The 27,348-nt window shown below is 44.9% G+C and overlaps 1 protein-coding gene across 1 annotated transcript in view; it reads left to right on the forward strand.

The window, feature by feature from the left end:
- LOC147706979 (cytochrome P450 2K6-like) overlaps nucleotides 1–27,348 on the forward strand; it is a 409,834-nt gene that overhangs the window by 144,699 nt on the left and 237,787 nt on the right. Inside the window, exon 5 of the mRNA XM_086926208.1 lies at nucleotides 17,406–17,579. Within this exon, the coding sequence (XP_086782334.1) occupies nucleotides 17,406–17,579 (174 nt within the window). The remainder of the gene's footprint in view (nucleotides 1–17,405; nucleotides 17,580–27,348) is intronic.

Raw genomic sequence — 27,348 nt, forward strand, 5'->3', positions numbered from 1 at the left:
GGGGGGACCCGGGGAGCAGCAGTGGGGTGCTCGAGGAAAATGAAGGCAAAGGAAAGAGGCAAGGAAAAGCAGAGGAAAAAAAGGTAAACAGAAAAAGGCAGACAGAAAAAAAATCAAACTGAAAAAAGGCAAACAGAAAAAAGATGACACACACAGAGTGGACTAGTAGAAGAGCAAGCTCTTCCACTAGACCACCAGGGATGAGGCGCAGGCAGGAGCCTGTGGGTGGAGGACGTCCTCGAACACCTACCTGGCAAGTACCTCGAGTTGTGCTAAGGGCAGTTTCACAACGGTGGAGCTGCACGGGGAAAAGCAGTAGGTCTGACCAGGAGTGAAGGTCGGTATCTAGCTTTGTTTAGTTATTTTTCACATTTTGAACATGTTATTTCTTTCCATCCCAAGGCTGCACTTTGTAAAAGAAAAATGTCCAAAAAAGATTACATTTCCAGCAAAAGTGTTTTTCATTTTGGGATCCATTTCACAGGGAAAGTCCTTTTCCTTCTCTGCCCTCCATGCCCATCCCCGAACTGCAATGAATGCTGAGCCTTATCTGTAGGCCTTGGCTATTTCTGCTGTCCATGGACGTTTGTTTCAAATAAAAAAAAGTAGGGGAATGAAATCTATTAACGTAAAGAAGAAGGGGCCCAGGGCACATGTAGTGCACTTTATTCCATCCCTAGCATCACATCGGGAGCTAGGGATGGAATTTGTGACAGACACCCTATGCTGCCAGCCCCTCATCCTATGGCACCGCATATGGTGCAATCCAGAAAGCCACATAACGCGTTCTCTCATTACCGATTGCCTCAGCCTTGTCCACTGGAGAAAAATACCCTGGCTCAATTACATCTCTAAATTCTTCCGAGATCTCGATCGGGAGCAATACTTCTTAGACCCACCTTCAATAGAGGATATTTCAAAGAAACAACTCAAAGAACTATGTATGGGTCATCTGAGAGAACTTCGCAATCAGGCAGAGATCGTAAAAGCACAAAACGGGAAGATCTGCCCATTGCAATCAGAGAAACTGACACAGCCCTACTTGACGTTCTTTCTCTCGAACTATGAAAAATACCTATTGACAAGGCTCCGATTCGATCTCTTCTTTCGCTTGGTTTCATTCCCGGAACAGCATAACTGGTCTCGGGACATGACCTGTTGTCCGTGTGATGGAGTCTCTAAACAATCCACGGTCCATGTCACACTGTTCTGCAAATTCTATAGAGAAGCCAGGAAAAAATGGATCCTTCCTCTCCTTCGTCCAAGTGGCCTTAGAACCACGTACCCTGCTCTTGCCTATCTTCAGTCACCGGTAAACCCGCATGAAGCTAAAATGACAGTGACTTTCTTAAAAAAAGTACTAAAAACTCGCAAGGGCATTGTTTTATAAACCGCAATATGTGTATTTTTGTATAACCTGATGATTTTTTATAAATTTGTACTTTTTATGATTATGCAAATTTTTTATAATCGAATAAAAGTTTATGAAAAAAAAAAAAAAAAAAAAAAGTACATCAAATTTGCCAATTGCTGGTAAAGCAATGTTACTATGTGTCAAGTAAAGAGCACATGACCTTAGCAATGGTTAGCAGTGGTAAAGTGCCCAGAGTCCGAAAGCCAACCAAAACAAGGTCAAAAAATGAAGGGGAAGAAGGGAAAATGTTTTGGTAGACACTGAAGAAAGGGCCTTTTCCAACAGTGTGTAGTATATTTTAGAGAACAATGGTTGTCCATTGCATCTCGCGGAAGGTGGCTCATCATTCATTATTTCAGCATTGTCAACCTTTTGGTTGTAAACTGTGTGTTTTGTGATTTGTTTTGGTCGGTGTTCAAATTAAGATGAATTAATAACTTTTAGGTTTAAATATTTTTATTGACATGAAGCCACACAAAAGAAAGGTGCATAGTACCGAGCCACACAGGGCTCAACCGGTTCAAATTGAAATGCAAAAGGACATGTGACTTTTAATATAGAAAAAAACACTATCCCTCCACCCACCCCAACGAAAGAAAAAAAGGGGAAAAAATGAAGAAACAGAAAAGCGGAAGGAAACCACTCTTCGCCCTCTCGGAGTTCTCTGTTTCCACACAGCACAACGCGGGTCAGTGTGTTCTAGGTAGAGCTGAAGTGAGTCATGCATGGAGGTCCGGAGTAGTGAGGTGCAATAGGCATAGATATTTGGGGCAATACAGTTCCCTAAATTCTGGAGCTAAAAGAGCTAAAAATGGTTACCAAAGAAAGAGCCCTTGCCGGCCAGGGTGAGGGAGATCTTTTTCATCCCAATATGTGCCAGAGACGTTGATACCACCCAGTGTGTGTGGGAACCTGGGCAGTTTTCCAGTGTATAAGTATGTTCTGTGTAGCCGTACCAAGAGCAATGGCTATTTGTTTCCCCCTAAGGGACTTCAAGAGTTAAATTATAGGATTGGCACTACCAGCAGAATGTATGCGGGGGAGCGGGGGAGTTCCATGTCCAAGTATTTGTCAATCTCGTCAAGTACATGTGTCCAGTAGGATTGAATGTGTGGGCAGTCCCACAAGAGATGAACCTAGGAGCCTTTCTATCGGAAGCCCCTCCAACAGTCGGAGCTATGGGTGGGGTCAGCCTGGTGTAATCTCTCTGGTGTATAGTACCAGTGGTAAACAAGTTCGGTGAAAGTTTCAGTCAGGCCTACGTGCGTAGCTGTGTGACGGGCCCTATAACACGTACTGTCTCATTCTTGGGAGCTAAGGTCACATCCAAGATCTCTCTCCCATCTTGCCCGACCAGCGTGGTAAGTGTGAGTGTATCTAGATAGGAGCATTTTGTAGAGATTGGATATCAGTTTCTTATTAGAGGGTCTTGTGATGAGCCAATGTTCATAGTGAGTGAGAAGCTGCGATGCCGGCGCCCAGTTGTCAGGATGTAGAGCCCAATGTCGGACCTGTAGGCAGTGCATGCCTTCCGCTTCTGGGAGACCATGGTCAGCCGGAATTAGTGGAAAGGGACAAAAATCCCCTGTGTGGAACAGTTGGCCTAGGACGCGGCAACCCGCCTCTCTCCACCGTGCGAAAGCCTCGGTGATCCAAAAAGGAGGCAAGTGGGGACGGGAACGTGGTAAGGGCGTGCCGTGTATTGACCCAGTCTCAAACCTTGAGGCTGGAGCTTGTTACATGAGAAGCATATAGGTTGGGCTGTTGATGGTGTTTGGGCATGAAGGGGATCTTCATTAGAGACGTGCCCACAATGGCCCAGTCCATTCAACCAGGTATCGCATTTGAGTGGTATTGTAGTAGAGTGCTAGGTCTGGGACTCCGAGGCCTCCCTCATGCAGAGGAAGGAAGCTCACCAGCCTCTTCATTCTCGGCTTGCACCCCTGCCAAATGAAGGAGGAGAGGTCAGACTGGATCCTTTGCAACCAACCGGTAGGGGTCTGGACAGGGTCTGGAAAAGATACAAAATCTTGGGGAGAATGGTCATTTTGATGGCCGCGATGCGCCCCAGCCACAATATTGGGTATGGTTCCCATTTCAGCAACGCAGCCCGAATGTGTGTCTGCAAGAGGGAATAATGAATTTGTCTCATAGTTTGAAGAGTAAGGGCCAGCTATATGTTGAGGTAAGGAACCGATTCAATGGACCATTGCAGCGGATAACGGACCTGAAGGTCCGCCAATACAGCATTTGGTAAAGATAAACCGAGTGACACGGATTTTGTAAGATTGATTTTAAAGCTTGAGGCCTTCCTAAAAGTCTCTAGTTCTTCCAAGAAGCTTCCCAGGGTGGTCGCAGGGTGTGTGAAGGTGGCCAGCAAGTCGTCCGCATAAAGGCTTACCGTATGGGTTTTCCCACCAAAGCGAATACCAGTGATCTTGGGATGGTCTAGGACCCTCAGAGCGAAAGGCTCCATGTAGAGTGCAAAGAGCAGGGGTGACAGAGGGCACCCCTATCTAGTGCCCCTACTGATAGGGAACAGTGTTGAGGTGTGACCATTCACTCGAACTGTTGCATTGGGGAAACAATAACAATTCAAAATGTGCGTTCGCATCTTCTCTCGAATACCAGCACATGTCAGTGTCTGTTTTAGAAATAGCCAGTAGTGGACACGGTTAAAGGCTTTTTCCGCATCGACTCTCAACAGCATGTATTCTGCTGGGATACAGGAAGCCTTTTTAATCAGGTGTGCGTTCTTTTGGTGTTATCACTTGTCTGGCACTGTGGTATAAAACCAGCCTGATCAGGGTCCACTAGTCCTTGCATATGAGGACTTAGGCGGGCAGCCAGAATCCCAGTGTACAGTTTCAAGTCAATTTTTAACAGCAAAATAGGTCAGTAGGACCCACATGATGTTTTATCCTTCCCCGGTTTCTGAATAACGACTTACTTCTGCCTCTCACATGGATGCAGGGATTGCGCCCGGTTCGGCGAAGGAATTAAAGAGCCGAGTGAGGAGGGGAGCCAGCGTGGTGCAAAATTGCTTATAAAAGTCTGCAGTATAGCCGTCGGGGCCAGGTGATTTACCCAATTTCATGCACGCTATAGTGGCTATGACCTCCTTGACCCTGATCTCTCTCTCGATGTGGGCCGCCTGGTCAGGTGTCGAAGTAGGAAGACTAGCCTGTGCCAGGTAAGATTCAATGTCCGGTGCCTCCAGAGGAGTGCAAAAAAACGATGGATTTAGGCCCAGATCTCTGTACTGGGTTGAATGTATGACAATGTTCTGCATTCTGTCCATCAATTGTTGTTTTTGCATTTGTCACCCCGAGTGGGATGGGTATGCTCAGACTGTGAGTCCCATGCTCTCCACACCACTGGAGTCAAGCTATCCTGGCTGAAGACGGCTGATAGCCAGAAACCGGTCCGAGGATGCTTGATTCCGGTCCATGAAAGACATGGCTTGGCAGTTCGGGCTGGACTGTTCCCATGAGGCACAGGGTCAAGGCTGATTTGCATATGGCCATGTCTGAACTGGGGTGGTGTGGAGTGCAAACAAACGATGGATTTAGGCCCACATCTCTGTACTGGGTTGAATGTATGACATTGTTCTGCATTCTGTCCATCAATTGTTGTTTTTCCAGAGGCTTCTCAGCATACAGCTGTGCGTAAAATTCCAGGAATGTCTCGTCAATGGCCAAGTCATCCCTGCAGAGCGCTCCTGAGGACCCCTGACCTCCCGGACTCCATCCTGTTGTCGGGCCTCACGTAGGTTGTGGGCGAGTTGCCCACACTTGTCCCCTCCCACATAGAAGGAATGTCGAAAGCGCATTGCCACGTATTCTGCCCTGTCCCTATCCTGGGCTGTCAATTGCACTCTGACTGCCTTTAACTGTTTCCATGCCCACAGGCCCCAGTGCGTTGGTGCATCAGCTCCAACTCCCGCACCCTAAGAGTCAATTCCTCTCTCTTTCTCTGGCGCTCTTTATTGTCAGCCGTAGATATGGCAATCACTTTGCCTTTTATGACCGCTTTGAGGGCTGCCCATCTAGTGGAGACGACAGTGTCTGAGTTATCGTTATATAGCAAATAATCATTTATAATCTGTTGTATGCGTGTGACCGTGTTGTGGCGGTGTAGCAGAGCTTCTCTAAAGCGTCAGTGTCTTTCCGGGGGATGTGCCTGCGGGAAGGCTAGGGTGAGTACCCCAGGGAAGTAGTCGGAAAAAGTTGCCGCTAGTATGTCAGCTGAGAGTGCAATATCCAGGATGGGTTTGGTACCCAGAAAATAGTCTAGTCTGGCGTATGTTTTGTGTGCATTGGAATAAAAGGAAAAGTCCCTCGTGTCCGGATGGAAATGTCACCAGAGGTCCGTGAGGCCAAGGTTGTGTAAGTTGGCATGTCCGGTCAGAGAAAGGGAGATGACTTGGCTAGTGCGTTGTGCAGACCGGTCCTTGACATTATCAAACACTAAAATGAGGTCCCCCCTGATCAGTATCTGATGGTCCTGGATGGCCATCGCTTCCATCAGTGCTTCACCTATGAAGCGTTCCTGTCCGTCAGTGGGTGCACAAATGGAGCCCACCGTGAATGCACATCCCCCTACAATGAATTGGTATGTGAGGAGCCTGCCTCATATTTCAGCCACCTTTTGCGCCACCTGTCCCTGAAAGTTTTCAAAACCAATATAGCTAAACCAGCCCTCTTTGCAAATCCAGAAAAGTAAAATTGGGTTGGAAAAGAATGGGACCGAAGCCTGTGACAGTCTTTGGCAATAAGATGAGTTTCCTGAAGAAGACAGATATCCGCCCGTACCCTCAAAATAAGGAAGGAGTGCCTTCCGTTTAATCGGGTTGTTAAGGCCCCTCATGTTGTGAGTGAGGATTCTAATGGAGGGAGGCGGCATTCAAACCAGGGGGGGTGTACGCCACAATGGAGTCCCCGTAGGGTCAGGACTCTCGAACAGCCACTTGCATTCTTCATACAACAGCAACCTAGTGGTTAGAAGGGGAAAGTGTCCCATAAGCCACGGAAAGCCCCAGGCTAGGAAGAGGGGAAAGAGGGCAGAGGATGCAAGGAGAAAGAAAGAACCCCAATCAAAAAGGGAAAGGAATAAAAAAACTAATAAGCGCAACCAGCGCTGAAAATTGTTCAAAATTCACACATTGTCCATCATCCAGGGATGAACAGAGAAGAAGTCAATCAGGCGATCGCATGGACAAAGTCAACTCTTCCCTCCTCCCTCCTCTACCCAAGCATAAAGAAATGATACAGCCATATAACCAGGAGCGCTCATTCAGTCAATGCTTTGGCCAATGCCCCCGGCAATGCTTTCAGAGTCGCCTGCTTCTCCATCTTAATCACTGCGGGATCTGGTCAGAGGGCCCTTTGACACCACCTCTGCTGCCTCCACTGGGTTCTTCCATCTCCCGGAACCTTGGTCTGAATGAGCCCCCTCATCCACTTCTTCCGGGAGGGTGATCCCGAGGAGCTTGCTAGCTTCCAGCAGAGAGCGGAGCTGGAATAATTTACCATCGTGCCGGAACACTAGGCAGAACGGGTGCCCCCAGGAGTAAGGGATGTTGCATTGTCTGAGGACTTCTGTGATGGGCCAGAAGGATCTGTGCTTCTGGAGGGTAATTGCTGAAAGGTCCTGGGACAGGGAGGGCATCTGTTTGCAGAAAGAAATTTGTTGAAGGGAGCACGCCTTGCGCAGGATCTCTTATTTAGTATGGAAATCTTGGACGCAGACCACTATGTCCATGGGGGTGCAGTCGCCACCCTGGGTGGGCGGGCCCCCTGTGAGAGGAATCACATTCAGGGAATTACCCAGAATCTGATTGAACAGTTCCTGGACGTAGGCAAATATGTCCCCGGCTTCTTCATTAGTGCCCAACCCTCGGATCCTGATGTTATGGCACCAGGAACTATTTTCCAGGTCCTCCAAATGAAACTGCACGTCCATCTGTTGCTCGTGAATACAGAGGACGTCCTCTTGTAAAACCACCATCTCAGTGTCCCGAGAATCACTTTTGTCTTCCAGGGTTGACACCCTTTCCCCTATGTCATCCACATCCTTGCTGACCTCTCTGAGTTCTGCGTTTAAGTCACGCTTGACAGTTTGGAGGTCCTCGCGCAGGGTGGCAAATAAGGACTCCAAGAAGCCCTGTGTCACAGGAGCATCCGACAAGGTCGCCATCTGCGATGATGGGATCAAGTGATCCGAGTCGCCAGACCCCTCATTTTGTGCCTTGGTGAACAAGTCCTTCAATGCATTTTTCACGTAGTGGCAGACTTGTCCTTCTGACCCCTGGCCGTGGCCATGGTCGGGGTCCATCCCCTCTAGCTGTGGTCGCCCCCAGAGAGGAGGAGCAAGGTCCAAATAGCATCGAGACCGGAGGGCCCAGTGAGAAGGTCCAACCCTTCAGTGAACTGTTCCGGAGGCTGATAGTAGGGTTGGCCCGTCAGTCCCAGAAATGCCCCTTGATGATTGTTAGGAGACCTCACAAAGGAGACCTGCGTCCATATGAGTGTAGCTAGGCAGCAGCGTAGCGTATGAACAGGTAGGCAAGGAGGGCGCCTCGGAGAGGGCGCCGGACCCAAGATGTACAAGGAGGGCGGCTATTTTCAAATGAGTCCAGGCTCCGGGCCGCAACCGTCGACCCCGGTCAGGGACGCACACCCAAAGGAGTCCTCTGCAGGGGGGAAACCCGGGTGCCAGCCGCAGGAACTGACCTCAGGTGCACCAAGGTCGCGGAGGCAGGCAGCAGTGAGGTCTAAGCAGGTCCAGGAACGGCCCCGGGGAAGCCCAGCGCACCTGAGGAGACCGCTCATGTGGGCCACAGGGCTGGAGGCCAAAGTGCCCCCCGATAGGCCGCCCCAAGATCGTTCGAATAACAATGATTATTTCCACAACGCAGAGGTTCACTTGAACAAATTATGCTCCCGAGGTTACCCTAGAAAATTGGTTAAAGCTTCTCTTAAAAGAGCCTGGTACACACCTCGTGAAACTCTGTTGACTCCAAAGAAAAAAATGAAAAAACTCTATTGACCTGTGTCCTGACATTTAATCCAAAGGCTAATAAAGTTAAGCAGGTTATCCTAAAAAACTGGAGGCTTATTGAACATCTGAGTATCCCTAAACCACTCTTTGCTTTGCGCAAAGGAAAAAATATAAAACAACATCTAGTCAGAGCTAGTAGAGAACCTATAATCAAAAAAGACACAAGGACCCTGTTAGGCCTGCTAGCAGTGATAGGGCACTATCGTTGCATGAATTGTGCAGTTTGCCCAAATTCTAAAGATTTAAAAAGTGTTGTGATCAATGGCCAGACTCATACTATGCGCTCCTTCTCCAACTGCAATACAAAAAATGTTGTATATATAGTTTTTTGCCCTTGTAATTTGGCCTATATAGGACAGACTACGCAAGTAGTGAAAATGCGGATTGGCCAACACAAGTGACGCATTAGATGCAAGACCATCGGGGCTCCACTAGTGCAACATTATATTGATGCAAGGCACAATGAGGAGGATTTGACCTGGGCAGTATTAGTGACAGTGACGGCTAAGAACAGAGGAGACCTAGAAATGAAATTGAACCGTACAGAGGCGAGGCTAATTGAGAGGTATAATACCACCATGAATGAGCTAAATGACCGTGATGAACTATGGGAATTAATTTAATTGACAGGCCAAGCCCGTACCCTTGAAGAGTAGTCCCTGTAGGTTGCTGTTATGCTTCTGGACAGGATGTGTCCTTAGGCGCTAAGTATGCCGGCTTTTTTTCTGTTCTTTACTTTTAACATCTATTGAGAGGTCCCTTGTCTCTTCATTCACATGTTTTTCGGATTCTCTGGGAATCAGTGAATGAACCACTCTATGAAGTGCCCATTTTGGAACTCCGCACTTGGGTGGTGAGGTATTGCCCATATAAATAAAAATAGGTGGGCGAATATAAATCTGACTACTTGTATTGTTTTTTTTTTAAGGTGTTTGCTACACCATACTGACATGAGAGTATAAATTAATACTGTTTTCTTATGATATTGTTCTTCTGTGCAATACTGACATTAGAATGTAAATCTGAATGTGTAGATGCAGTGCTTGTAATATGTGTAATATACTTGTTTTGTACTTTTGGTGGTGAAGGGAGTCTTTTATTTTATTTATTTATTTTCCTTGCCCTTTTGCACTTTTGTTTTTTAATTTGCGCAAGTGTGGTTTATTTTTCACGTATATAATTGGATTTTATAGATATGTTGGAATTTTTCTCCTTCGGTATTAAATTCTTACCCCTCGCGCCCGTTTTTGAGCAGCAGTAAAAGATTGTTGCCAGCACCACTTAATTCTATGTCAGGACGGAGGCTCCGATTGTGCTTTTCTCACTTTCTTTACTAGACACAGCAGCCAATGAAAACACAGTAAAGAAATCAAAAAACTACACTACCCATAAACACTGGGTAACCATAGAGTATGTAGAAGGTATATAAAGAGTCATAGAGGTTCCAACTTCCTCTTTCTTTGCTGCTCCGCTGCCAGTTAAGCGTTTTTTCCTTACCATTGCATTATTGTGCTTTTTGCTTTGTTATAATTGAGCGTGCTTTGTTATTCTGCTTGCGCTTTGTTTATTGCAGCTTGCGCTATTGTTATATGGTAATTTGGAACTCTCCGGTTCCTTGTTTTGCGCTGCTGCTTACCGGTCGTTTATTCTTAACGCCGCTTTGTTCGGGGGCGTGTGTTCACCCTCTGTTGCAGGCTAGCTATCTGCGCCTGTAATTATTATTTTGGTGGAGCGGGAGTGGGGCTGAGAGACGCGCGTCCTTCTCGCGCGTCTCCCATTTTCGGCAGGCTTACTCGGCGCATGCGCAGTACACCGGCTGTTTAGCTTCGCGGTCGGCGGTGGTACTGCGCTCTTCGTTCCTGTGAGGAATTTTGACAGGATGGTAGAGCGATCGAGTTTCTCCTCTGAGATAAAGGAATTGGCTTGTCAGCCTTTGCCCATTTGTCTGTCGTTAGGCCCCTCACGCCCTAGTGTATTTCGAAGACCTAGGGTTGTAAAATTATTGCAGAGGCTTTGCTTAGAGTATGTCAGCAAGCCCTCCCTCCACATTTATCCTATTTTGACAGGTTAGTGCCTGTTGTTTGGCTTGCTTTGGGGTTAACACTCCCCCTGAAGTGCCCTTTGGGTGTCAATATTTAACTTCTCCTCTGGGGCATATTACCTTTTTGAAGGTCGAAATGGCAGAATATTATGAGGATGAAGAGGCATTCTATTACGCTGAGGAGGAGCCCGCATGCTCTGAGGGTTCTGAATACATGGACCAAGCATTGTACTAGGCTATAGCCCCTCTTAAAAGACATTTGGCTGAATATGCAACTCAGCAAGGTTGGCTACCTCCTTCAGGTCATTCCAAGAAGTCACCTAAAAATCCCCATAAGGCGGATTTTGTTAAATTGACAAAGAATGTATCCACTTCCAAGACTTCTAAAAGATCTGCCTCGTCTTTCCAGACGCACCAAGTTTCCACCGTGACTGAGGATTCTTCTTTTACTGACTCTTCTTCAGATCCTGTGGCTCCGCCTCCCAAAAAGAAAGCTTGCAAAGAGCATTTCGTCGATGCCCCTTCAATCCCGCAGGTCTTAACCTTTGATCCGGATGACATTATTCATCCAAATTCATCAGCTTGGCTTCCCTCACCAGAAGTTACTGAATATGTACAGTCACATATTCGTCGTCCCTTTGAAAAAGATGTTCGCGCCAGGTTGCGCTCTGAGTGTCCCCCACCAGACCTGGCGGACAAGTTAGCGGAGACTGCCGAAGTTGATCCTTCTATGGTAACTTACATGCGCAAATATGCCAAAGACCCAAAGAAAGGTCTAGATAGATCGTGGAGGTCCTGCCAGGACAAATTACTTGATCTCTTGGGTCCTTTGACCAAGATTTTGGACTTGGCGTACTCTGCAAAAAATTCTAACTCACTGATTGATCCCGATAAGTTAGCAGGATGGTCTCAGAGGGCCATCTGCATTTTAGGTAATGCTAATTGTGCCCTGTCCTGCGAGCGCCGTCGTTCCTTTCTGATGAAATTGGACCCTAAATTAACGGATCTTGCCTCTTCCGAATCTGGTCCCTTAGCTCAAGGATATCTCTTTGGTCCTCCCTTTCTAAAAGAACTAACTAATTTTGTGGCGATGTTCAGTGGCCTTGACAAGGCACAGTCAAACCTGCGTCATGCCTTCCGTCCGGTTTTCGGACGGGCCGGACGAATGGGACGTTCGTCCAGCCGGGGAGGTAACCAACCTTCTCAACGAGGAGGTCAGTCCCAGAGAGGAGGAGCCCAGGACAACTATGGCTCTGGAAAGACTAGATTCTACCCTTCACGAAAAGGCAGAAACAACTACGGCAAAGGCGGCTATGGAGGTGCCCAGGGAGGACGTCAAGATTCCTCCAACTCAGGTGAGCTTGATTCTGGCATCCGAGGTTGTTTTGGGGGGCAGACTGAAATGTTTTCTCCACAATTGGCAGCAAATCTCCAGCGATGCTTGGGTGTTGGAGACGGTGCAAGGTTTCAAACTAGAGTTCTACGAACGTGCTCTCCAACTCCGCCTTCCTTTTCTCCTTGTTTTTTCCCAACAAGATCAGGACTTCATCTCCGAAGAAGTCGAATCTCTTCTGGTGAAAGGAGCCATCATTCCTTCTTCCCGTCATCCCGACGGCTTCGTCAGCAACATTGTTCTAGTGGAGAAAAAAGGGGGAGGTTCCCGTTTGGTCCTCAACCTCAAAGATTTCAATGGCGGCATTGTATACCGTCATTTCAAGATGGAGGGTATCCATCTTCTTCGAGACCTTCTTCAAGAAGGGGACTGGATGGTCCGTTTGGACCTGAAAGATGCTTATCTGTCTGTACCGATCTATGCTCCCCACCGTCGCTTCCTTCAGTTTCAGTGGTTGGGGAAATGGTTTGAGTACACTGTACTCCCCTTCGGTCTTTCTTCCGCTCCATGGTGCTTTACAAAGCTCATGAGACCAGTGATGGAATCTTTGCGGGCCCGAGGAGTCCGTTTGATTGTCTATCTAGACGACATTCTTTTGATGGAACATTGCCCTTTTCTTCTGCAACTTCATTTACAATGGTCCATAGAACTCTTACAGTCTCTGGCGTTTCTTGTCAATCCACTGAAGTCAGACTTTCAACCCTCGCCGAAGATGGACTTTCTCGGGTTCCGCATCGATTCGCTAGCCTGTCAGCTTCTTCTTCCAGGTCAGAAAATCAGAGCGATCAAACGAGAATTACGCATGGTCCTGTCCAAACAATTGGTATCTTTATGGACCGTGGCTCGGATAGTGGGTCTGCGGTCCTCTTCAATCCAAGCCATATTTCCGGGTCCCTTACATTATCGAGCTCTTCAGCGCCTCAAGATCAGGCATCTTCAGAAGGGCCTTCGCTACTCGGATCTCGTTCCCCTTTCAGAGGACGCTTGTTGGGAGATGTTGTGGTGGCTGGACCACATGGAGTCTTGGAACGGTGGTGCGCTGTTCGGGAAGACTCCAGACATTGTTATCGAGTCCGATGCGAGTCTTTGGGGATGGGGAGCCCGGTGCGATTCTCTGACAACAGGGGGCCGTTGGTCCCAGGAGGAATTATCCCTCCACATCAATTGCCTAGAGCTTCTTGCGGGCTCTTTTGCGATCCGCTGTCTTTCCCCTCAGGCGACCAACTGTTGCATTCTCCTCCGCATGGACAACATCTCAGCGGTGAGGTATGTCAACAAGCTTGGGGGCACGAAATCCAAACTCCTTTTGGAGATCGCCAAGGATTTTTGGCATCTGTGCTTGCAGCGCCAGATCACGATTATTGCCGAATACCTTCCGGGTCGGGACAATCTTATTGTGGATTAGAACTCTCGTCACCTCCGGGATTACAGCGACTGGCATCTCCACCCTCGGGTGTTTCGGACCTTGGCCCGGTTTTGGGGCCAATGCCACTTGGACCTCTTTGCCTCTCGCCTGAACAGTCAGCTTCCACTGTTTTACAGTTGGCGACCAGATCCGGAGGCCTTAGCCACGGATGCCTTTCTCCAGTCTTGGCCTCCTCTCCTGTGCTATGCGTTTCCTCCCTTCATGATGATTCCCAGGGTTCTGGCCCGCACGAGGCGTTTCCTCTCGGATCTGATTCTCATCACTCCTCTTTGGAGGGCTCAGGCGTGGTTTCCAGTTCTTCTGGAGATGAGTTGCTCTCCACCGCTCCTTCTCCCCAACAGGTGGAACCTGTTGGTGGACCCTCTTCTGCAGCCCCACCCTCTCATTCTGTCGGGTCATCTCCGTATTGTTGCGTGGCGGATTTCGGGGGACGCTGGCAAATCGCAGGCCTTTCTTCAGACGCTGCCCGATTTATCGGTGAAGCTTGGGCCCCCAACACCCACAAACGTTATGCATCAGCTTGGAAACGGTGGTGTGATTGGTGTACTCAAAGGTCAGTGGATCCCTCTTCGGCAGATGTCACCTTAGTTCTTAATTTTCTTGCTTCTCTTGCTTCTTCTGGTTTGGCATACCGAATGGTAAATAACTTTCGTTCTGCTATTTCGGCTGGTCACATTCCAGTGGATAGTAAGCCTATTGGGGAACATCCTTTGGTTTCCAAATTACTCAGAGGCATCCGGATGGTAAAACCTCCTTGCCCTAAGTATGTTACATTGTGGGATGTCTCTGTGGTTTTACGTTTCTTGAATTCTTGGCCTGTTAATTCATTACTTTCTCGAAAACAATTGTCCGCCGAATTGACAATGTTGTTATGCCTCTTGTCATGCAAGCGAGTGTCAGATGTACGTGCTCTTGACCTTGCCGGTCGCACTTTTTCACCGGAGGGTGTTTCATTTTCCATTTCTCGCCGTACTAAGAGTAACACATCTTCTGTGTCTTATCCTTCTTTTCCACACAATCCCAAGCTGTGTGTGGTACAGTGCATTAATGATTATGAGGTGAATACTGCACCTTTTCGACATGATTTGCAGGGTCAACTGCTTATAGCTTTGCAAAAGCCTTTTAAGCCTGTCTCTCCCGCTACCTTGGCACGTTGGGTACGCTGGCTCATGTTAGAAGCGGGCATTGACGTTTCTGTCTTTGGGGCCCATTCTGCTCGGGGAGCTATGGCTTCAAAGGCTTTTTCCTTGGGGGTTGGCCTCCAGGATAACATGAGGGCCACTGATTGGTCCTCGGAATCTGTTTTCAAAACGTTTTATTTTAAACCTATTGTTGATGTTGCTTCTGTTGTGGTGGATAAGCTTTGAACAAGCATAATCGGAGCCTCCGTCCTGACATAGAATTTAAAATTTGCTAACATTTGTGCCAAGAATTTTCAATTCTATTAAGGACAGGAGGCGAGGATTATCCCACCGTTATTGACAGTCTATATATTGTATTGATATCTGCATTTTGCTATACTGTAATGTTCATTATTATAGGACTCTTTCCCGCCCTATTTTGCATTTTGTATTCCTTACTTTTGGGAATGGCCTTTACGGTTCTGTTTTATTTCCTCCAGGCTCCGACCTTAAATGAGATGTGCTGCGAGTTTCTACTCTTCGTGGGTCTACTTCTGTTCCTGTGGCTTTGGGAGGTTCCCTCGTCCCTTCCTCTCGATGAAGACTTCTCCATGGGACGCTCCTAATGGATTTTGGGACTTCTGTTGTTCTTAATTCTAGTTCTGGACAAAGAATGAGGAAGTTGGAACCTCTATGACTCTTTATATACCTTCTACATACTCTATGGTTACCCAGTGTTTATGGGTAGTGTAGTTTTTTGATTTCTTTACTGTGTTTTCATTGGCTGCTGTGTCTAGTAAAGAAATTGAGAAAAGCATAATACTCGCCTCCTGTCCTTAATAGAATTGAAAATTCTTGGCACGAATGTTAGCAAATTTTAAATTGTATGCATTTAGAATCCCTCCTTTTTGCTTTAGTTCTAGTTTGGTTTTCCCCTCCTGTTTGCTTTAGTTTGGGTTGTGTAGTCTAGCTGCAGTCCAGGCGAGTGGTTCTGTGTTTTTGTTGCTTCAGTGCACGATTGAAAATTTTCCCGGCGCTACTCTAGTTGAATGTAGCTGTAGTCCCTTTGTTTCTGTTTCCTGCATTGGAGTGTAGTCAAGCAACATTTTAGACGTTTAGTCCTTTGTTTGTGTTGCCTCCCCGAGAAGCACCACATGTGAGGTCATCACGCATTTATGGCGCGTTCAGTGAACCTGGGTTAACTCCACTATGCGGACGTTTGCTGCCTCGAATACCCAGACTGCGGATTTAATCAGCATCACAACCCTGACTCTTAAATAAGGTATGTTTTCGAGCCAGTAGAAGTATTTTTACCCCGATATATATAATTTTGGGTCTTTGGACCGCAGGAATTGATAGAGGATCTCCTAGTTTTTTGTTTTTGTGTTTACTTTTATGGCGACACCAGGAGCTTAGGTGGACATTTAATTTGCCAGTACCGTCACGAGTGACCTGACGAGCAAGTGGACATTTTGGAGATGATTGAGTAAACGCCCTCACTTTGTTTGGGGTATGTGAGAGCGAGAGCCCATCTGTATAATTTGTGTGTGTTTTAAGCCATAGCTTTGACTAAGGATATTTCTATGTTGGCTCTCTTCTCTGCTCTAAGGTACGTCTTGTGTGCACCATACGAGGAAGCTTGCCCTGCCCTCAGGAATAGTTAACACGTGTGGATTATTATTATTATTTCAAGGTATAGTTTGTCAGCATTGTGCTTGCAGTTTTGCTTTTTTTTTCGGGTGCTTTTTCAGCTTGCCCTTTGCCCTTTATTGTTCAGTGTACGCTCGGGTATTTTAAACAAATGCACGGTGATAGCTTTAGTCACTTAGGGGTGTAGTCTGGGTGTGGGTTTTTGTAATTGTTCCCACTTTTCTTTCCCTTCTGGTCACCGTGTTGGGGGCCTTTAAACATTCATTCTTGGTCCCTTTTGTGTGGTTCCTTCTTTTACTGGGCACTGCATTTTCACAGAAGGGTGAGAGTTGAACCGGCATTTGATACTTGTATCAATATTATTTATGTGTTTTATTGTATTATTTTTAGTACCCGTGTCCTGATGAAGCCAAAAGAGATAACTGGCGGAAACGCGACCGCGACTGCGTCGACACCTTTGTGATAAGGAGTCCTCATACATTTGTATTTTGGTGTTTGATTTCAGGCGCCCAGATTAATATATTGTCATTAAAGAGAATTTACAACTCAGGCGCTGCGAGGACTTCCTTTTTCTGTGATATATCACTCTAAGTTAGGAGTGAATATTGTAACAATTTATTTTCTTTATGTGTAGGGTACACTGTTGTGTGTATATATGGTGTATATATTGTACATGTAGGTTGTGTATATATAGTATTTTGTGTAAATAATTCTTATAATTTTGTTGTTTTGTGCTACCTTGTCCTGTGCCACGTATATATGTCCTTATGAATTTGTAAAAGTTGATTCAGACAAAAATAATTGCAAAAAACAGGATAATTAAATATATCTTGTTGTAAAAGTAAATGTTTAATTGATTCCTTAGTACCTTCTTTTTCTACTTCCTCATCTTTTTGATGTTCCTTGCCAAGGTATGGGAGGGTTATTTGGGCAGAACCCCTTCATAATTTCTTAGTGTTACATCCAGATTAAGGCTGTTCAACCGACATGCATATGTATGTGTTATGTATTTTGGGAATATGCTTTTCCGGGAATGTTCTTAAAATGCTGTATTGATTATTCTTTTAAATGCTGTATTGCTGTTTTGTTTATGTCGATCTCAGTTGAGTTCCAAAACAGAAGTAATAAATAATTCATTTGAATGAGTCAGTGGATAAACAAATGGATGCATGAGGGCTAAGATGATTGATGCATGATGACATATTGAGTGCATAAACCCATCAATGACACAAAAAGCATTTCATTCACAGTCCAGACCTATTGTTATTGCTAATGCGTGTTCTTCTTCTATCCTGCAGCTCTACAATATTTACCCTGCTTTGATATTCTTACCGGGACATCACAAGACTGTACATCAAAATATAAAAGATATGCATTCTTTTCTGCGTAAAAAATTTCTAACAAGTCGCATAGAACTGAATAGCGATGACAAGAGGAATTTACTTGAAGCATTTCTTATCAAGGAGAAGGAGGTAATAAATAACACAATTTATTTGCATTCAAGTTCCATGTTCATTTGTTTATGGTTCATAGCATTACATTTCTATTTTGCTAGGGTTACTCTATGTTATTTGCTACTCTTTCTATCTCCTATAACAAACACATCTCATCAAAATTATTTCATCATATATTTTTAACGTGTTTGTTTTTCAGTTATGCTTCAGACTATAATCTCTAAATATTGTAGAGTTTTGCTTGAGTAAAGAGACAAATAAATGATAAATAGACATGTAATAATGTTACTTTATGTGGCATTGATGATTCTACAGCATAACACTATGTTAGACCTTTGTTTATTTAATGGCCAGAATAGATTTGATTACAACCAGGCAAAACCTAAGCTCACTTTTTATTTTATTACTGCTTAAGAACTAAAAGGGTAATGGTGAACATCCTATCTATTGATATTTGTCTCTTTCCTTAATAACATGTGCTTGCATTCATCTCTGTTAGCGGTCCAAGATGGGCATTATCTCACTCCTTCTACATATATCACTGTAAATAATAACTAATCTGTTTAAAAGGTAATAACACTATGAAGAACAAATGTATACAAGACATTTTTTATTTTCAATAAGCAAGTCCACGGATTCATAAAGTATGAAAAAATGGATGTCCTCAAGGGATTGCAAATGAACATCCTTTTGCATGTAGGTAAACCTTCTCAGATTGGGACCAAATTAAGGGCCTGATTATGACTTAGGTGCAGCAGCAATGGTACAATGCTGCCTCCGCTGTGTCAAAGCTGTGCAAGCACCATCAACTGTATTATGAGTTAAAATTATTGTTGTAAGTCCTTTGCTGTTCCCAGGATGGTCCCTGGAGACAGGTGTATAAAACATTTAAAAACATCAATATTTTAAATAAGTAAGACACAACACACAATAAAAATCCAACACCAATTAATAAATATGGAAATATGTTTATGATTAAAATGGCACCAAATATGACAATAATCCAATGTAGGGAACCAGGGATATTAATTTTTAAAGAACAAACACTTTCTAGTGCCTAAAAGCCAAAAGAGCCATTTTGGGACATCTGTTTGCAACCGGGACAAAGTCAAAAGTACCACATCTACCGCAATGGAGCGCAGGTCGGATATAGTGAGCAGTAGTGCCTGGGTACATTTTTACCTTCTAACTTAGTCCCCTTTTTGGACCTTTTTCTCTTGACGTCAAGGAAGGCCCTCATCAAGCCAGCTTTGGGTTCGACAGTGGCGGCTTACATCAGAGGGATGCCTCGGTCGATTCCTGGAAGTCTTGTTGACGACTAAGAGCTCTGAAGCTTCTGTGGGGCAAACCCAACTTTCAGTCTGTTTCGCAGTGGAAGCCATGAATAAGATCTTATCCAACAGACCAGCCTCCTTATGGGCACATACAAACATGTTGCTTTCCATGATGACCTCATTCTCACTAATAACTTTTTTATGTTCCATCGTAAATGGTACCACCAGAAAAGAAGGGTGGCCATGGGTTCCAAATTTTCTCCATCATTTGCCAACCTCTTCATGGGGGCACTGGAAACAGACCTGATTTTGGGAACTAAGGGATCTCAATATATTGACTCCGTAATTTTTTGGGGTCGGTATATTGACGACTGTATACTACTGTGGTCTGACTCAGAGGAACTATTACAAAACTTTTTTGAATATCTGAACACCAACTCGTGGGAAATCAGATTTACAATGCAACACAGTGAGAATAGCAGTTTCTAGATTTGGAATTTTATGTTAGCAACAATACACTACACAGCAGACTCTACAGGAAACCCACCTCCTGCAATGCTATTCTACATGCGTCCAGCTCACATCCACTGCATCAAATACGCTCCATTCCCTATGGTGAATTTCTTAGAGCAAGACGCAATTGTAGTGATCAAACAGATTTTAATGATTGCATTGCGGACACGAGTAACAGATTTCTGAGGAGAGGCTATTCTGAAGCAACTGTGAATAGAGCCAAGAAGAAAATTAGAAATATCAAGAGACCTGACAGTCTCAAAAAACGAACGGAACCAAAGTCCTCTACCAACACTGTGAGACTCATAACTGAGTTCAGTGCAGTACACAATACTGTGAGGAAAAGCTTTATCAAACACTGGAATATTTTAAAAACTGACCCCATAGTGAAAGGTTTGATTCCTGATAAGCCATCAATTACCTACAGAAAAGGTCAAACACTGAGGAACAGACTGAGTCCTACTGTCCCTCGCCACATTCCTGTTAACAATTGGATGACTAAACTTAGCACAGGCTTTTTCAGATGTGGACTATGCTCCATGTGCAGATGGGGCAAACATGGTATTAAAATATTCACAGGTTTTGATAAAGCTACCTACGTAATCAAACACAACATCACATGCACAACCAAATTTGTTGTCTATATCATAGAGTGTCAGTGTGGCAAATACTATATAGGCAGCACCATTAGGGCTCTCAAAGAAAGAATGGCAGAACATATAAGAGCCATACAGAAGAGAGACCCGAAATACCCGGTGGCACTGCATATTGCGGACTGTCAATCCATGGTAGAGGAGCCTAAAGAACGGTTCTATGGTATCGATGTAATTCCACCGAATATTAGAGGTGGAAACCGAGAACTCACACTTAGACGCAAGGAAGCCATGTGGATTATGCGCTTACATTGCATTGAACACGGGCTAAACTATGATCCCGAGCTTCAATTCTTTCTATGCGATTAAGACAGTAATGAAATAAATACCATCAGGGTGCACTACTAGCGCTAAGGCTCTATGGTATTGCTTACAGAATAGAGCCTTTTTGGAATTTTCACTGTGCAGAACTAAAGCTCTTATTGACTGATATAAATGAAAAAGAATTTCAAGATGCTCCAACCGATTAAGAATTTTAATTATATCGTATCTTTAAGCAAATTGTAAGAATGTTATGTGGAGACACTTCCTATCGTATATTTGTCTATCATTTTGTAACTACCACAGGAGATATGTAACACCCTATCATAACATGTGATACCCCACACCGAATGAATATCTAAGAATCAGAATGCATGTTTGTTTCACAAAACAATGTCCAGTGTTGATACATGCAGTCACATGGAGCGGTGTTTCTTTCTTGTATCCTCTTTGACACATGTGGGTATGGGTGAGCACATGCATTCGAGCACGTGACGTAACGATGGATGCTATTGATTTTGGACTTCTCTGGCTTGATCGCCACCAATACTCTGTTATGCGACTCAGCAACAAATGCCGACTATTTTAATGTTCCAGCGTGATCTCCAACATTTTGGTTCTACTTTTACCCGACCTGACCGATTTCTATTAATATACTAACAACCTCTCAGGCGTCATGACAATCTCTATATATTTCGTTTTAAAAACGTTACAGCAATTACTGCAATTTTAAACATTAGATTCCAATTGTTGTTTCGTAACAAGTCTGCCTGGAACCTTTCCTATCGCCCGCGTTTACGCTCTAGTCTTTCAATTTGGTAGAGTACTTAATCCCACTCCATTTCCGGTCACGTGTCCGTACCAGGAAAACGGCGACCGGGAAAAACAGGAGGAGGGATATGGCGCTTACGGTTAGTTATTGCCCATTTCATAACAATAATGTAGCGAGAATAATTCACGTTCGAATCCCTATGCAGGGCCATTCTTTGACGGTGGAAATTATTTTTTTGGGATAATATTACAGGAGTTCTGGCAATAGGTAGCACCCACCAATACCGGAACCAGTCTCATTATCCCCTCCCGGTTTTCGGCTTGATGCACACAGAAATCAAGGTACCTATATTGACTATTTTAGCACTTCTCAGAAATGTAAGAATAACTAAGTAAATCTCACACATGGCCTTAAATCTCGTTACATCACCCCTTGTAAACTTTCCGTTCCTAGCGTCATTGAATTGCACAGAGACTTAACCACAGTGTGTGGGAAAACAGATCTGGTGTGACACTCTCCAAGGCAATCGACAACGTACTTCCTTTTGCTACCACAAGCTACGGTGAGTGGCTCCAAGGGGGTCTCAATACTTTCTCTTGAGTGTACGAGTAACATAATCAGAAGACAGCTGTGACATACATAGGTCCCTTTGTTCTTTAAATCTGTTTTAGGCAGGAACCTACACACCTGGAACCTTCCTACAGCACGAATACGTTTCTCCCTTATATTCTGCAACCAGTACCCCAGAGAATTTAAATCTATTCCTGCACTCATACGGTGAGAGGTTATGTTTTTTGTTTCTGCTTTTTATTGTATATCTGCGTATAAGGGCAGCAATACTAAGTAGTTGTAAATGTTCACTAAGCAGAAACACGATATGTCGTCCCTAGGAGTTTTTTTTCTCCCTTCCTTGCGTTCGATTCCAACTCATCTCTGCCCCCCCCTCTTGTCTTTTTTCTATGACAGTAAAAAGACTGCAAAGACACATTGATCGTGACCTTTTAGAACTCTTGGTCGTGTCTTAAGGTATGCGAATCTCTGAACTTGCTTTTCAACTTCATCTAAATCTGTGGTTGAAGTTTGGACTTGCATGCTCGCACTTTTTACTAAACTGTCAATGATCACTCTCTAGATGCATGTCACGATAATACAGTAGACCTTTGATGGTGATCCTTTATTCGTTTTTGCAACTTACTATTTGCTCATAGGTAGCTTTTAACTCTTTAACAACACTTCAATTTGTGGTGACAAAGGGTTAGAAATGGTGAACCTCAAATTCACAATAACACTAATCAGGTCTTTGGTTCTCCATACTATTACTACTATCACAAATGTTTGAGCTTGTAGACGGAACTATTAAATGGACCTATCTATCCTATTCCTTGCTCTGACGATATTGGCACTTTTTTCACGGAGTAATGCACTTAATGTTAAAGGGTTAGCTATGCTAACTATTGTGCTAAGATGTATTAGAAGAATACAAAAGTGTTCCACACCCATATTATTGTGTTTATTCCCCAGCCCTGATGAATCGCAGCGATTTGTTCCACTGCAACGAAACACGTGTCGGCTGGTTGCGGAATCAATAAATCTACATCTATCTTCCATGTCCACAACACCAATTCAAGGTTCCAGAAGTGATGAGTTGCTCCTTGGGATGTTGGGACTGCGTCTCCTACAATGCATCTGGCCAAGCTGCAGGTGGTCAGCTAGTTTCTTCTTGCTGGTGATGATGCAGGTGAAGCTCGTTTAACCTGTTGCTTTCAGGGAGTCGACTCCTTCATTTGGGCTGAATATCAAATTGCTCCGCAGGTGCACTCCCTAGGAGTGCAAGACTCGTGGTGCAGTCCACGGGCGCAGAATGACGGTCCTTCTTCTTGTTGTTTCAGGCAGGGATCTGAGTTTCTGGGGAAGCTCACCCATATGCACCCAGGCTTCTGGGGTGTAGGGTGCCACCCTCAGGTATAACAACTTCCGCCAAAATGTGGCCTATTCTTGTCCCAGAAAGCTCTTCTGGATCTTATGATCGGGGTAACCCAAAGTTGTAGCATGGCAAATTTTCCCTGACACTCCTCTTCCAGCTCCTCTACTAATTCAATTACTGAATCTCCTGTTTGGCTGGGGGAGCAGAAAGGTGGGTTCAGCCTGTGTCCTGTCCTGTCATTCCCTCTATGAAGACCAGTTTAGCTACTCCACCCTCATCCAGCCTTATGCTCTGAAGCTGCAGATCTCTTCCTATCAGATGTCCTTTGTGTTTGTGCGGGCCACTTCACACCTTACCAGAGCAGTCTGGCTCAACCTGTCAAAAGCTGGCCAATCAGGAAAAGCTGCTAGAATGCTGGATTTTTGGCTCATTAGAATAAAATCCAATTCATCAAAGGTAGATCTATATACAAAGTAATATAGGACTACAAACTAATATCTTGAGTGGCACTCTAGAAATCCGATATACATTTGATCTACCGATACTCATTTTATGGGTTTTTTCCCTTTTGGATAAAGGCCCATCTCCTTCGCCAAATCGTGTTTAAATATCTTGAGACAGCAAACACAATGGGTTTAGATGTATCATATTTTAAAACCTGAAAAGCCTCCCTACAGTGGTCAAAACCCAAATTACGGCAGAGCTGTACAGGCCGTCTGTTGGTAGACGGGAAAAAAAAATATGCATTTCTTTTTCATCTTGTGTATTGTGTAATGCATACAGGGCAACCCTGCACTTTCTGCCCAGCCCATTTATTGGTGACCACACATACTGGCAAAGTACTATATCTAAACTATCTAAACTGTAGATATAATCTTTTTGCAACCAAATGCAGGATACCGTCCAGGAAGATTTCTTGCTCATAATTGTCCTTTACTGTAAGAAACTGTGCTGTGAGAGAACCCAATTTCAGATTTGTCTGTATTGCTTTGAGCTTTAGGGTACGGTAAGTCTTGGGTATTAAGGCTCGGGGGACTAATGTGCTGGTAATGTCCGGAGTACTCCACAAGGAAGGTTGGCCAAGCTTTTCACACTTGTGTTTCACATGATCAAACCAGGGGACCCTTTTCAACAAACCCGGATAGGATAAAAGCTCTTTGGTCTCTACCTGATATGCTTTTAGTTCGGGAGTTGCCCAAAGTCTTCACCAGAAGGTTAATGGTTTTAGGGCAATCTCATCTTCAATTGTCAAAATACCCAGATCTAATCTTAGGGGAATTAGCAAGGTGCCCATTGGTAGACCCGTTATTTGTCTTAAAAAACTGTTCTTAACTACAGCTAAGGTAGAAGACGAACAGTGCCCCCATAGTTCTTCCCCATAGAGAGAGGCTCCACGCGCTTGAGCCCTGTACATTTCTAGCACGGGACCAATGGGTTTAAAGGGTGATTCCCTTGCTAATTTGGCTATACTCCCGGCAATCTGTGATAGCTTAAGCTTGGCCTTGGCTATTTGAGGCACCCACTGCATATCTTCTGACAGGGTTATGCCAAGATATTGAAAGACAGACACCCTTTCCAGACATGAACCATTCAATTGTGGGTTTGGACGTGTTGTCTTTGGAGGGTTGACAATTATAAATTTGGTTTTTGTGGTATTAATCGTCAGGCCCCTAGTACTGCAAAATGAGGCAAAGCTATCCAGCAATCTCTGGATGCCCATCAATGTTTTTGATAGAAGGAGCGTATCGGCAGCAAACATCAGTGCTGCCACCTTGGTGTTTGCTAACTTTGGGGCATCATTATTTGGTAGCTCTGCCAGAAGTGGGATTAATGCGTTGACAAAGAGACAGAACAGAGTCGGTGCGAGCACACAGCCCTGTCTTACACCTCTGCCAACCGGGAACCTACTGGTCAAAACTCCTCCCCTTCCACACCTAACTTTGGCATAGTTATTATCATGCAACTTGATCAAGATGTCGAGTAGATATGGAGGGATCCCCAAGTCTCTTAAACCCCCCACAGTTTGGGTCTAGGAACAAGGTCAAAGGCAGTTTTCAGGTCCTCAAATATCAAATAGACGCTGTCACCCTCGATTGATACTGTCTTCTAAGTGATTAGTTGAAATCTAAACACTTGGTGCCTGATAAGGGCTGATGATGTTGTTTTCTTCCAACCAACCCTGGATTCGATCCAATAATAGCGGAGCAAACAGTTTTTGAGTGATCTTAATCAAACTGATCGGTCTGTAGATTGCTGGGTATAATGGGAAACCCTTTTTAAAGATTGGAACAATTTCTGCCCTGGCCCAGGTATTAGGGATGGGCATACCGTTCATGATGGCATTGAACAGAACTAAAAGATAGGGGCCCCAAATTAAAGGTTCGTCTCGAAACATATCTCCAGGGAGTTTATCCAACCCTGGTGCCTTTCTGGCTGGTAAACTTTATATTGCTGAGGTGACCTCTCGAAGGGTGATCCTTTCGAAACTAACATTTGCCTGTCTGCTCAGTGGTGGCAGATGGGCTCCTGCACATGCAATGTCCAAGGAAAACGTACCCCTGGAGTCTATACAGACGTCCTTTTCAAGATCATTTGCGTACAGAGCTGGGAAGTGCTCAGTCCACACTTCAGCAGGAAGATTAGATTCACATTCCATGGTGCCCTCCTTAGACGCCGTCCTAATTATTGACCAGAATGTTTTCATATCCCGAGTCAATAGGGCAGATGTAATATTTAGCCATTTCTTTTCTTCCCAGGCTAATTTTGCACTTAAAACAACTTCTTTATAGTCATCCCGACTACTTTTTACCAGTGACTTTTCGTCTCCTTTAATGGCCTCCAGCAGTGCTGTCTTGGCTTTACTACATTTCTCTTCATACCAAGAGTACGGACAATCATTGGTTCTCTTTGTTCGGCTAATCGGATTTAAAATATCAGCTAAGTCATCAATAAGCTGATTTTAAAGTGGTACAACCGAGTGTTGTTGAAGAGGGTTGGTTCCATCAGCCTCAAGCGTATATAGCTCCTGCAGTATTGGAATAACCGTTTGGTAGAGCTCTAACAGATTCTCCGGGCACTGTTTCATTGCCCCCCATTTTATCCTTTTCCTGTCATTGGTCAGAGTTAGTCTATCATATAATGGGGTCCCAGTAGGGGGGCTATACCAGAATCTGGAACCCCGAATGATAGGAACAAAGCGTTGTGGTCACTGTCCATTCGTACTATAACCTCAAAGTCCTTCACCCGGTGCCAGGACCTACACTCGACCAGAATGTAGTCTATTTGGGAGGCCTGGCTGGTTCTATTAAATGTCGGCCTACTCGGTCTATCTGAAGGATTACGGTCATTGCAAGCCCTCAGTGAGTGGGTTAGTGCAATGGCGTTAATTTGTAGGACCAAAGGTGACCAGGCTTTTGGAGGGTACGTTTGGGGTCAGGAATAGCCCACTGCAAATCCTCCTCATTAGTGATAGCCTCAACTGTACATAAAAGGGGTTCAAAGTGGCAGTTTAAGTCTCCACCAACTATCAAGACTGAGCTAGATGGCACCCTTGGGATGAGGAGGTTTAGCTCCTCCAGGGTTTTAGATTCCTGGGCAAATGATACAGGGCGTTAATAGATGTTAATAATAGCTAGTTTCAGTTTAGATGGAAAGGTGAGGAGTACTACTTGGATATCTGGGGAGTAGGTATTCATGGGGGTGGGGTAGCAACCCACATGGGAGGCTACCCACAGAGACAATCCACCCGATGGCATTCCTCTCCCCCCAGTACTAGCATGTTTATTATAGGTAGCAAAGCCCACCCTTGCAAAATCTTCTCTCCCCCATGTCTCCTGGAAATGGCAGACATCAAACTGGTCGACAAACACACCCCATTCGGGTGAAGATAGTTTAGCCTTGATGCATGCCAGGTTCCAAGATAGAATCTTAAGATTTTCACAGTGCCTTGATGTAACATCAGGGTAACTAGAACCAATTGCTGGTCACATTTGGGGAGTAAAACAATCTAAAGCGTCCATGGGTAAGTTATTAGGGATAATTGTTGGGGTAGCCAACGGCAATATAGGTGGTGAAGATGCCTCTGTTCCCACCCCAGAGATAATCCCATCAATTCCCGTCTATACCACACGTGCAGAAACAATGTTTACCTGTTGTCCTTGGACTACTGGTATCTCTTTCGGTGCTATAAGGTTCCCCATGTGGATACCAGTAGGAATAAACATTACCCTGCCCAGCAGTGCACCACCTTGGTCAGACAGTCCCCTAGAAATTTTCTTGCTTACAACCTCCCTAGCTATTATTGGTAATAGCTCACAGGCCCCCTCCCCCTCTTCAGGGATATTGAAACGTGGCCGGCGCGCCCCGGAGAATGATTGGGGACTACCAATGG

Source organism: Lissotriton vulgaris, chromosome 6, assembly GCF_964263255.1.
Source record: "Lissotriton vulgaris chromosome 6, aLisVul1.2, whole genome shotgun sequence".
NCBI classification, from domain to species: Eukaryota; Metazoa; Chordata; class Amphibia; order Caudata; family Salamandridae; genus Lissotriton; species Lissotriton vulgaris.